Here is a 13052-nt window from a genome sequence, read left to right on the forward strand (position 1 = left end):
AGGACCTGGTAGCCCACCAAAGAAGGGAGGTCATTTCAGGTGAATCAATCTGAGATTTTTTTAAAATTTCAGATTAATATGAGGGTAGAAATGACTAGATTACATTGTTTGCATTTCTAAGGTAAAGTTCAAGTTGTAGTTGGGTCCTTCACCCAGGGGGTGTGCTGTGTACCCTTGTATTGTGTCCATTAGGTGAGAGCTTACCAATCTTCCACCCTCCTCTCCTCTCCCCTCTTCTGCTCTTTCCCTTCCCCTCCTCTCCTTTCCCCTGTGCCTCTTCTCCCCTCCCCTCCTCTTTCCCTCCTCTCCCTTCACCCTCAATCTGAGCTTTTAAGGAGCTCAGATAGGAATAAGATCCCTTTGACCAGTTTGCTTATCAGCCGTTGTCTTGTCTAGGAAGCTACCCAGGGTATGGTATCTGCAGATCTCTATAATAATAAGCTGTGTCATTCCAGTGGGGCTCTACTGTAATTTGGCAGAGAAAGAGTAATACGAAGCATATTTCTCCTACTGTGAACGGAAACTGTACAACTCTATGGGGATGTGTGGAGAAATTGCTTCTCAACATTTAGCTGCCTAAACATAAGGCAAATAAGAGTAGTTAACTGTTGGAATGGCTGACTGAGGGAATCTCCTCTTCCTCAGGAGATCTTTAAAAATGTAATGGAAGTTCCATGCGTTTGCACTGGTCTGGGAGTGCTGGTGTCTGAATGTGGGCAGGGCTACTTAGGCCTCTCAGCGTTGGTTAGGTCACCTGCAGTATTGATTAAAATGGACTGAACGTCACAGCTGAGGTTTGGGATCTTGCCCACTGTACAACACAGATGAGTTGATCTAATTTGATGCTTAAAATACTGTTTTTAAGGTAACATCAAAAAATAAGAGTATAATTGAACGTGACTTTGTATGGGGCAATGAAACTACTAGATAAAGAAGGCACAGCTGTGGCCCTGAATGAGCGCCCATCTGCTGGGGCAGCAGGGGCAAAACTGGGGCTCAGTATGGGGCCTCTTCCTGCCGCTCTGGCCCCCCTTCTCTGTGTTCTTCAGGTCCCTCTTCCTCGCCCTAATAAGCATATGTGATCCTCAGGGATGTTCCTGGGCCCACTGTTTCTTATTCTTTGCTTTCCTCAGAACTTCTTAACACTGCCCTGGTTTTGACTACCACCTTCAAGATGGCAACTCAAAGTCTATATGCTTAGCTCATGCTCCTGAGCCCCGAGCCTTCATACCCAAGTGCATTTCCACTTGGATGCCCCCTGCGGCCCCCCTGCTCAGTGCACCCCACATGGCAGGTGTCATCTCTACCATCTCCAAGACTCACTCCCACTTCCGCATTCCCCATCTGTGTGACTGGCATTCGTGTCTCCCAACCATGCCAGCCAATATGTTCACAGTGCGTGCATGCCCTTTTTTAAGGAGACAGAACCTGCTTAGCTCAAGCTGGAGCTTCCCATGCAGAAATGTAGGCTCAGTGTTATAAGATCTTTTAGTATTGGTTAGGCGCAGTGGCTCACACCTGTAATTCTAGCAGTCTGGAAGACCAAGGTGGGGGATGACTTGACTTCAGGAGTTTGAGACCAGCCTGAACAAGGCTGACATTCTCCACTCCCCTCATCTCTATTAAAACAAACAAAAAGAAAAAACGAGGGCAGCGCCTGTGGCTCAGTGGGTAGGGTGCTGGCCCCATATACCAAGGGTGGCCAGTTTGAACCCGGCTCCTGGCCAAACTGCAACAAAAAAATAGCTGGGTGTTGTGGTGGGTGCCTGTGGTCCCAGCTACTCAGGAGGCTGAGGCAAGAGAATTGCCTAAGCCCTCAGAGCTGGAGGTTGCTGTGAGCTGGGATGCCATAGCACTGTACCGAGGGCGATAAAGTGATATTCTGTCCCTTAAAAAATAAAAAAAACTTAGCTGGGTGTTGTGATCCTAGCTGCTTGGGACTCTGTGGCTGGAGGAGTGCGCAAGCCCAAGAGTTTGAAGTTGCTGTGAGCTATGATGACGCCACAGCACACTATCCAGAGTGACAGAGAGATTCTGTCTCAAAAAATAACAAAAAAATTTTAGTATTATATTTTAAGAGATGCCTAAAATCTTTTTTGGTGGACATCTTCCAATTTGAGAGCATTTGCAACTAATTCAGATCCTTTCAAAATACTGAAGGAAAACACCCGGGCGTTGCGGCAGATGCCTGTAGTCCTCCCCCACCTCCCAAATTGAAGGAATCGAACAAAACATATCTGTGGGCCAGGTGGCTGGTGTGACCATGAGTCCAGGCATACACCTTCATTTAGGGCATGAGTTAAGAAACTTGAGCCCCCCCCCAAAAGATACTGAGTAGGACCAGTCGGAATTATAGGAGGGATATTTTATCCGAGGTCAAAGGAAGAGAGAATTTTAAGAAGAAAATGCACTTCAGTAACAAAAACTACAAAGAGGACAGAAAAAGCCTGGAGGGTCCCTTGAGCTGGGGACTTGAGCCCTGGCCAAGTGTAGTGATTAGAAGCAGATTGCAATGAAGTAGGAAGTGACTTGAGGTGAGGAGACAGGGACAGCATCAGATAAGTTAATACTTCACATGCTTCCCCATGAAGGAAAGGGGAGAGGAAAGATGGTAACTAAATAAAGGACCAAGATCAGATAAATAAATGAATTTGTCATGGAGTCAAAAAATTTAATGCACATTATCGTTTATTTACTTTGTTTATAACTACTTTGGCCATCATTTTGAGTTTTACCTGTTAGCTGGGGTGTGGGGGGAGTAAATGTCAAAATCGAATTAAAGCTTAGTCTAATCCAATAATTTGAACAGTTCCCTTGGGTGGCATCCTAACACTGCGTCTAAGCATTCAGTCTCCCAAGCAGCCTGCTCTCTCTCTGCGTCTGTGCCATAGATACCAAGGTAATACCTGGGTGTATGGGAGGAGGGCAATGAGCTAAGAAGGAGGGGTGGTGGTGGAATATGCAGTTTGAGAGGGGGTGCTAAAAGTTCTGAAGAGCCCCTCTGGAAAGTTGAAGAGGATTTGGCTGAGAAGCGAGAGCAGCATGGAGGGGCCCACTCACGCTGGGTGGTTTCCATGGACAGGGTCCAGCAAGGAAGAGATAGTGGTAAAGAAGGCAAGTGGCTGGTTTGTTTCATAGCAGAGAATGTTCTGTCAAATGTGAAAGAAAAAAGGGCTCAAGAACAGGTATTAAAAATGAATGATCTGATGTCTGAAGATTATAAGATGGAACTGGGCATGGTGGCTCACACCTGTAATCCTAGTACTCTGGGAGGCTGAGACAGGTGGATTGCTTGAGGTAGGAGTCAAGAGCAGCCTGAATAAAAGCGAGACTCCGTAAAAACTAGCTGGGCATTGTGGTGGTTGGTGTGTAGTTCCAGCTGCTCTCGAGGCTGAGACAAGAGGATCACTTGAGACCAGGAGTTTGAAGTTGCTGTGAGCTATGATGCCAGGGCACTCTACCCAGGGTGACAGGTGAGAATCTGTCTCAAAAAAATACAAAAAAAAAAAGAAAGAAAAGAAAGAAAGAAAAAACAGAATATAAAATGGATATCTCCCCAGTGATGACCAGATTTTTCAGAGTAAGTGTCCCACTTAGAAGTCTGCATGCTTCTCTGATTTACTGCCGTTTTATTTTCTAGGAAGTAAGGTATGTGTCTCAAAAGTGTACTGGACAAGAAATGTCCCCGAGCACAGAGAGGTCAGCATCCCCTGCAGCCTGGAGGGTCCAGGCAGCCTCGCCTCCCTGTACTCCGTGACGTGGTACTGGAACGGAGGAGAGTCCGGAAGAGAGCTGCTGGTGCACCTGCACCATGATGGCCTGCTGGAGTATGGCGCGGGGGGGCGCAGGAGGCACCTGCACTGTCACCGGGCATCCGCTACAGACTTTGTCCTGCAGCTGCACCAGGTGAGGATGGAGGATGCTGGACTGTACTGGTGCAGGGTAGCAGAGTGGCAGCTCCACGGACACCCAAGCAAGTGGGTCAACCAAGCATCAGATGAGTCACAGCAGATGGCACTCACCGTGCTGCCCTCAGGTACATGGGGTTGCCAGGGCTCAGGGGTGGGTGAATATGTGGTTCTCCTCTGGTGCTTTCCCTCCCAGCTGTGCTTCACTCCTTCTTCAGGCTGAAGGCACTTTTCATATTCCCTGAAGAAGATGATTTTGCCATCTCCTCCAGTAGTAATTCATTTGAACAAACAAGGTCTACATAAAATTTTGTCATAAACATTTAAATATCAGAGGCATCTGACCTGTCACCCCCACCCCCAAACCATCAACACTACGTCCCCTTGAATAATCAAATAATGTGTGAAGCAGACGTCCTTACCTTTTGGCCGACTCTCTAATCTTGGAATGTTGATCTGCTGTGGGGGTGGAAATGAGAGATAGGGAGGCCATGATGTTACACTTTGTTTTGTTTTTTGTTTTTGTGACTTTACATTTTGAACCAAAATCAGGTACATCTAAATGCTCCTTCAGTCAAAAAAAAAAAAAAAAAAAAAAGGAAAACAAACAAAAAACCTTTCTCAAGGAATAAGTGCCAACCTCCTTTGTCATTCTGGACGCCTCTTCTAATTGTGTCTTAAAAGGTGTCAAGGTAGAAAGGGTGCTCTGTAGAACTTGTAGGCTCCAGCAGGGAGGGCACCTATTCAAAGACCCTTGGTCAAAGGGTGACATTTCTGAATGAGAGAAGGTCATTCTACTCAGCTGAGTACTCATTAAATGAAAGCAAAAAATTCTCCACTTAAACCAATAAATCTTCCCAGGCGATTGATGAGCTAGCAATTGCTGTAGCCAGCTCATTCTGTCAGACACCTCTTCCTGGTGGGGTTCAAGGAGAAGATGCGAGGTAAACAATAAGCTGAACTTACTGTGGGAAAGGGCCAACGGAGAAGTAGAGGTGTGATCTTGGCAGCCCCACTCCAGGAAGGGTAAATAAAAATGATCAATAAAGGTAACATTCCTAAGACACCATTTGGCTTTGGTGACACTCCATAGCAGGGAAGAGCGCTGCCAAGGGAACATCTGAGATGGAGGGATAGCTGCATCCCAGCCCCCACAAGACTTCTAGAATGGAAGCCAAAGTGATACGATTTGTTCCTTGAGGGGGTGCACTGCCATCTTGCCCTGTCTGTTATTCAGCAAAATCTTCGTCCTGAGTGTCCAGGTAGAATATTTTTTTTCTATCAGCCTTTCTTCCATTCTAACAATTACGGGAAGTCCCATACCCGTGAGTACATCTTGTACATCTTTCCCCACTGGAATTCATACTTGTACAATCATCAGTTTTTGCAGTAGAATAAATAGACAAGAACAGTAAAAAGTATACGTTTGTGACTAAAAAGCACATCCCCTCTGAGGCAGATGAGAGCCTTTATAGCACATATATATTTTTAATCTTTGTGGAATTCTGGCAAAACAGGTGTAAGGTTTTTAAAAGATGAACTTGGAAAGAAAACAGTAAAAATCAAGTGCCTTTGTGTTCTCAGAAATCTTGTGCCATGATGGGCTGAGGGTTTCCACGTGACTTTAGTTGCACCTGGCAAGTGGTGTCTGGGTTCTCCCACCTGGCTGGTCCTCTCTGGTATCTGGGAAGGAAGTGTGGGGTGATGAAAAGTACGTGGTGGGGGGTGTGCAATCAAACAAGCCTAGGTGCAACTCACACTCTACCGCCCACAAGCTATGAAATCATACCCCAGTTACTTCTGTGAGCCTCAGCTTTCTCATAAAATGAAGATCATGATATAAATGTATATAAAGTAGCTAGTACAGTCCCTGGCATACTATAAGTGCTCAACAAATGTTAACCCCTTTCTCTCTATGCCTCCAACCGTGCTACCCATATACACACACACACACACAGGTGCAAAATTAATTTGTTCAATAAATATGAGATTCTACAATACAAAAATGCATACGACAGATCTGTTCCCACAGAGCTTAGAGTCCCGTGGGGGGCATCAAGACCAATATGGCAGGAGTATCAAAGGATGTTTTGGGAGCAAGTAAAGGGCAAGCTGGAATGAAGGGCTGGGTGGGAGAAGATCTGGGAAAGTTCCCCAGAGTAGGGGGCCCATGGAAAGGAAGAAACATATTTTAGGAATAGGAAAGGGAATGGAAGATGATCATAAGACATGAAACTTTGCGTTACATTCAGGAAACTTCCAGAAGTTGAGAACCATAGAAACTGTGTCCCATGTGGTCCAATGGTCTGAGATAAGACCGGTGAGGGGGGAAGGGCACAGGTAGATCTCACATGTGTCTAAAGTACAAAGCTAAGGAGGGTGAACTTTATCATGGTTACACGATGTCATTAAAGAAGTTCACACAAGGGAGTGACATCTTCTGATTTGGATTTTAGGGAGTCCCTACTGGAGCAGTACTTGCATGAAGGATGAATCAGAGGAGAGGAAGACAGAGCAGGGAGAACTGTTTGCAATGGCAAGCAGCCAGGTGAGGTGAGGGGAAGGCCTGAGTCAAGGCAGCAGCAGAGAGGACTAAGGAAAGCACAGGGCAGTCAGCGCGAGGAGGTGTGATCTCCAAGATATAGAGACTATTCAATAATATCGATACATGTAGAGGGAAATGAGAGAGTAAGAAGAATTAAAGACTAATATTTACATTAAGACTTAGATGGAGAGTTGGGTCATGCCAAGCAAGGAAAAATGCAATTGAGGTTTGTAGGGGAGGGTTAGTTCAATTTTGAATAAGCTGGGCTGGGATTGAGCTCAAGAGTACCTGAGAGTTGTCAAGGAAGACCTGTCCAATAGATATTAGGAACTCCAACTGGGGTCTGCACCAGAGGTATAGATTAGAAGTTATCAATTCATAGTCAATAATGACATGCAAAGATGGAGCCCTGGGCTATACAACCATGTCTGGGGGCTGGAGGAGCAGAACCTGTGCTAGAGACTGAAGGGAGCAGCTGAGAGGTGGAGGAGGATTGCGTTTGGGGGTTCCCCAGAAACCAAAGGCAGAGAGGGCATCAAGAGGCAGGGAGATTGGAACGATTAAGATGAGAATGAGAAAGTATCACTGGGGGCAATGACTCACACCTGTAATCCCAACCCTCTGTGAGGCTGAGGCAGGCGGATGCCTGAGCTCAGAAGTCTAGACCAGCCTAAGCAAGAGAGAGACCCTGTGTTTACTAAAATTTGAAAAACTAGCTGGGTCTCCTGGCCAGTGCCTGTAGTTCCAGCTCCTCAGGTGCTGCAGCAGGAGGATCACTTCAATCCAGGAGTTTGAGGTTGCCCAATGGTGACAGTGGGACCCCTGGCACTCTACCCAGGGTGACAGAGTGAGACTCTGTCTCAGAGAAAAAAAAGTATCCACTGAATTTGACAATGTGATACAAGGACAGAAGAGTGATTTGGGGTGTCGGACTGTACACCAGGTTAACATCTGTCTCCACTGTGCGACTGTCCACTGGGGAGACCAGGACTGCGAGCATTTGTGTGCAGCAGGAGCACAGCCAGGGCACAGAGGGGACGCCCGAATGGTTGTCGTGTCACCGTAACGCTGCACTCCTGGCGGGTCAAATATAACAGGAGCGTGCTACCAATTGCCCCTTTTCAGGTGGCCTCCCACCCCCATCTGGTCATCCCAGGAGGGGTCAGTTTCAGGACCACATAACAGCAGCAGGCCCAAGTGAAGGCAGAGAAGTAAAGAGAAGTTAATGGACCTGGGCTTTTCTTTCCTGTCTTACTTGCTTACAATGACTGAGCCAGGGCAGGGACTCAAGTGGCCCAGTCTTTTCACCTCACCCTCAGACCCTAGGTATGAATGTCTTATTCTAGAGAATTCTCTAGGATTAATTGATAAGGCATGCTATTGGCTTTCTGGGGGTTGGATTATTTGTAGTAATAAAGCACTTGTTACTATTTCCCAGCTTTTATTTGGGTAAGTATCTGGTGAGTAAGTGGACCCTTGAAGGAGATGTGTGTCTCCACCATATGAAGTTTCTGGAGAGGCCAGATGGCCTACCTGCTTCCCACGGCCCCCAGAAGGCCTGGCACACAGCAGGGGAAAGTGAGTCTTCCGCTGGGTTAACAGAGACCCTGTTGAGGATCCCTTATTCTGGGATGCACCTGCTACCAGGCTCCTTACCCTACTGTTATTTCTCGGCCTCACGTGGCATAGGAGGTTTCCCAAGTTTTAGATTGGAGGACGGGGAAGAGCTGATAGCCCCCTTGTTATCCTATATCTCTTTTCTTCTGAAGTTAGTATTTCTAAGGTAATAAAGGAGTGTCCCCTTGCTGTGTTTGGCTGTGGGTGGAAGCAAGTTATAAACTAAACCTCATGATGAAGTGTTCTCATTATGGTTTTGGCTCTGGTTTGCAGGCCTTGTACTTTGAGCACAGGGCACTTACTTAGATTGATTCAAAATGCCAAACCTTAATGGTTCTGAACGTCACTAATTCTAATCCAGATATGGGTGAGAGGCAGATGGTGGGAAACGGCGACGGTGGGATCCAGAGCACGCACTGTCCTCCCAGGCGAGGTAATTTAGAAGCACTGGAGCTGACAGTTGCTAGCTGTTGGCCAACTCAGTGCGGTGAAGAGAGTATTTTTGAAAGCAGATCTCTCTTAAGAACGAGCAGCCTTCTCCCCAGTAAGACAGTCAAGCCCTCTGGCTGTCCCTTCACACTGAAGATAAGAGTCTCAGTGGCAGAAAGCTCGGTACCAGATTTCTTTCCACTTCCTGTTGCCAGAGCCCTATCTCACTATCCTAAGCCCACATCCTAGCAATGGTGACACTTGGTGCCATGAATTCTCACCTCACAATTCCCTGCCCCTCTACCCCCCATGACTAGAAAAAGGAGCCAGAACATCTTATGTAGTCATGTGACTGTCTAATAATGTCACCCAGGTCTGCAGAAACAGGGGTTAGAGGTCAAAGGCAGAGAGCCCTAGCCTTTGGAGAAGCATGGCTAAGCTCATGTTCCCTATGTGAGAACTTAGCAGGCTCTGGCCCTCTTCTCTGTCTCTTCCTAGAAGGTTGCCTGTGATTTTTTTAGCTTTCTCAGTAGTATCCTAGCTGATTAATATTTATTGCGCTACGCACTCTGTTAAATGTTATAGTATGCATTATCTTATCACAACTCTAGAAATTATTAAAATTATCCTAATTTGGTTGGTAAGGAAACTAATGATTAGAGACGATAAGTGACTTATCCAATGCTGATAATAGCAGAAGAGGAAGGGCTTGAACCCAGCTCTCTCTGAGATGCAGTAGGCCCCCATTCGCTACCCAGCACACATGCCCACAGCCTATGCTCTCAACGCCTGGGCACGGTGGCGCCATTCTCAGAGAAGACCTGGGGAGGAGGTGTAGTCACACAGGGTCATTTGGGAGAGAGGACGTGGAGAGGGAGTGGTAAAAGATTCACTGCTCCACTGAATTTAAGATGGAGAATACAAAGGAGACCAGAGGAAATCCAGGCCACAAACCCTGCAGCTCTTGGCAGCCCTGTTCAGAGCTGCCAGCCTCGTGTTCTGTAATGATCTTTACTGTGAGACGTGATGGCAGCATCCCTGGTTCCTATGTGTGGAAGGTACGTGTGCAGTTGATTCGTTGATCAGACTCCACGGAGAAGATAGAAGGCATAGACAAGCAGGCCCTGCCCTGGTGGAGCTCACGGTGCCGGAGTCAGCAGCTGTCTAGTTCTCTCCTGACTTCCATCACAGCGACGTTCTTCCATGTGTAAGGCGCATCGGCAATGCCCAAAATGGGATTCTTCTAGCAGAAGGTTGGTCAAAATGACCTCTAAACCTATTTTCATCTCTAAGATCTATAATCCCACGGATCCTATAGCTTACCCTTTGAAGAAAAAAGGGCTTGCGTCATTACGATTTTCCCATAAAAGCACAGCTACTATTAGCCCCAGATTTGGTAGAACAGCCCTGATTTCAGATATCATGTCATAGATAAATGTAGTTGGAAGACTGTATTTGTATTTAGTTACTGGTGTCTCGTTAAGCGTGCATCTTTCTGCTAGGAAAGACTGTTCATGGGGCCCGTGGTGTCTGTGTCCTTTCCACCTGTGCTTCCCCGGCTACGTGGCCAGGGACCACTTTGGGGCTGCTGGTGTGTGACAGCGTGTCTGCCTGTTCCCCTGTTGTGCTCCCCAGTGGGCTGAAGCTGCTGCCATCATATGCTTCAGCGTGCCTTTATATAGTATCTTCTGCCCATGCGGTTGCCATAGATCTAATTTAATTCAGATCAGCAAGAGTTATGGAGCGCATGTGCTGGGCACTGTAGGAGCTGTAGAGGGAAACCACTCTCAGACAGACTCAAGTAACTACAATGGAACAAAGGACGGATTAAATGGGAAGGAAGGATGGGGGAGAAGGGGGAGGACGGAAGACAACTGTGCCTGAGGCAAGGCAGGAAGCCTGGGAGAGCAGGCTATGCCATGGAGCTGGGCCAGGAGGACCCAGGGCACGGAAAGCAGGGAGCACGCAGGGTGGTGGTGGTGACAGGGTGACACAGAAAAGGGACCCAGGGAGAGGGAGGCCCACGTGGAGGCCAGGCTTGGGTCAGGGCTGGCAGGTGTTTCCCTGTACCTATAGTACAGTGGTTTTCATCAGAGCAAGGCAGAGAGAGAGAGAGAGAGAGAGAGAGAGTGTGTGTGTGTCTCAGAAGACACAAGCAGGGGAATAACTCCGTTAAAAATTCAGGACCAACATCACAGCTGAGAACAAGGGTTGAATTATAGATATCTTTTCTGAGGAAAGAAGATTAAAGGAGAGGCTTTCTTTTTTGTTTTGTTTTTCATTTTGGCTGTTAGTCTTAAGTAGGTCATTGGAACCTCTGGTGGTTGGAAATGGCCGGGTACGGGGGAGTCCAAAGAGCCGGTTCGGGAGAGCTCTCTCCCTCAGAGCTGGGGGCCGGGGTGTGATTTCCGAGGCCTCCTGTGATTTGGTCCCATTATTTTTACATACATTTGCCTGTAAACACAAATCCCAGCAGGTTCGTAATTGATTAGTAGTAAATGGAGACTAATTGCCCTCTTTCTTCCTCTCCCCTGCGCTGCAGAGCCCTCGCTTCCCTCCCGGATCTGCTCCTCGGCCCCTGCTGCGATCTACTTCCTACTCATCTGCCCCCTTGTGCTGCTCGCTCTTCTGCTCCTTTCCCTCCTCGGCTTGTGCTGGCAGGCCAGGAAGCTGTCAGCGCTGCGATTACAGCTATCTACGGATAGGCCCACCTGGGTGAAATTGAATGCCGCTGAAGGTGGGACCACACACCGGAAGGAAGAGGAGGAGGAGGGCTGAGTCCAGAGGGGCCCCTGCAGCCCGCGGGCAGCTTGGGAGATGGGACACGTTTGAACGGACTGACCAGGTGGGAGGGAACCTGCTTCTGCTCTCGTGTCTGCCGCGGCCATGCAAGCTACCCGGGAATCAGAGGGAGCATTGATGAGCAGCCACGTGCTGCTCCTTTCGGCAGCACCTCACCCGCCCACCCTTTGCATCGCCCCTGGAGCCAGCATCGTGACTCGTTTTCCCTTTCCCACAGCTCCTGGAGAGAAGAATCTCCCTCACACAGCCTCTGGGGGCTTAAATGAGCTCCCACAGCAAAACCTTCCTCCCCTCCTCTGTACTGGCCCACCGGCTCTAGATAATCTTTCTCCTCTGGGTAAGAGGTGTAGGAAAAGGCCTGATGCCAGCAAGGCAAAAGGAATTGGAAGCATGCTCTATGTACCTAAAATCTGCCTCCCCGACAGAATGTAACTCCCTTCAAGGTGGAAACTCGATTCTTCCCCACGTCCCAGAGCCAGGCTCTGCATAACAGGTGCTTAATTAATATCAGTTCTTTGACAAAATTATAAAACATTTTGTAGCCTGAGTGCCGGGTGGGTTTTTTTGTTTGTTTGTGTTTTGTTTGGTAAGACTTATTAAGTAACTGCTGAGGAAAAACTATTAAAATGTCACTTAACAGCTCTTTACTCCCCTCCCCATCTGGCAACTCTTTTCATCCCCTGCCTCTCCCCACCAAAAGGCCCATCTGGTGCCCAGTCCTTCAGAGGCTTTCTTTTCTTTGACCTGACAGTACTGGGCAGTGGGAAAGGGTGCGGGGCTGTCTGGAGGAGGAAGAGAAGTGAACAGTGCCACTGTCCCCTCCAATTCCAGGCCTGGTTCCTCAGGGTCCCCTGTTCTTAGCCTGGACAAAGAGGGGATGGGGATGTGGAATGGCGTAAGACTTTCAGCAACTGTCCCCACTGGGCCTCTGGGCCTCCCATCTTTTCTTTCAAAAGCTTCTCAGGCCCTATTGTAGCAAGAATTGGAAATCAGTTAGTGCCACCTAACAGATGTATTTATCATCTCTGTGACCAACAGAGTTGCTTTAACACTCATTAATTTGCATTTCCAAGGAGAGCAATTTATTTTTAATTATTTTATCAGGCACACCCATCCTCTCCAAACATAATTAGTTCCTTTGCAAGGGGATTATTGACCGGCTATAAGAACTCCCACTGTAGACCTACCTGTTCCTCAAATTCAGGTCCCTTTATAGTCTCATTCGAAACACTCCAAATGTTTCCTTGCACATGTCAACACATTTGTTTCTTCTCTCCCAGGTAAGGGAGCATACTTTTACAGAAAACAAAGCTGAAATGAAGTCTTCTTAGAAAGTATGATGATCCTTTTCCCCCAATTTTTTAGAAACCTGTATTTTAACTGGGATTTGATGCAAAGAACAGGCTAGGCACGGTGGGTGGCTCACACCTGTAATCCTAGCACTCTGGGAGGTGGAGGCGTGTGGATTGCCTGAGCTCAGGAGTTCGAGACCAGCCTGAGCAAGAGCACAACCCTGTCTCTATTAAAAATAGAAAAACTAGCCAGGCGCCTATAGTCCCAGCCACTCAGGTGGCTGAGGCAGGATTGCTCAAATCCAAGAGTTTGAGGTTGCTGCGAGCTATAACGCCACTGCACTCTACCCAGGGTTACAGAGTGAGACTCTGTCTCAAAAAGAAAAAAAAAAAAAAGGAAGGTTAAGAATAGAACTGTGGACCACTGGAGAATCCTAGAGCAGACTCTGCTGCTGTCCC

General features: G+C 47.6%; 1 protein-coding gene across 1 annotated transcript in view; it reads left to right on the forward strand.

The window, feature by feature from the left end:
• CD101 (CD101 molecule) overlaps positions 1–12398 on the forward strand; it is a 39630-nt gene extending 27232 nt beyond the window's left edge. Inside the window, exons 8-9 of the mRNA XM_053592746.1 lie at positions 3641–4036; positions 11042–12398. Coding sequence (XP_053448721.1) covers positions 3641–4036; positions 11042–11277 — 632 coding nt within the window. The 3' untranslated portion in view covers positions 11278–12398. The remainder of the gene's footprint in view (positions 1–3640; positions 4037–11041) is intronic.
• The last annotated feature ends 654 nt before the right edge of the window (positions 12399–13052 follow it).

This window comes from Nycticebus coucang, chromosome 5, assembly GCF_027406575.1.
Source record: "Nycticebus coucang isolate mNycCou1 chromosome 5, mNycCou1.pri, whole genome shotgun sequence".
In the NCBI taxonomy this organism is placed as follows: domain Eukaryota; kingdom Metazoa; phylum Chordata; class Mammalia; order Primates; family Lorisidae; genus Nycticebus; species Nycticebus coucang.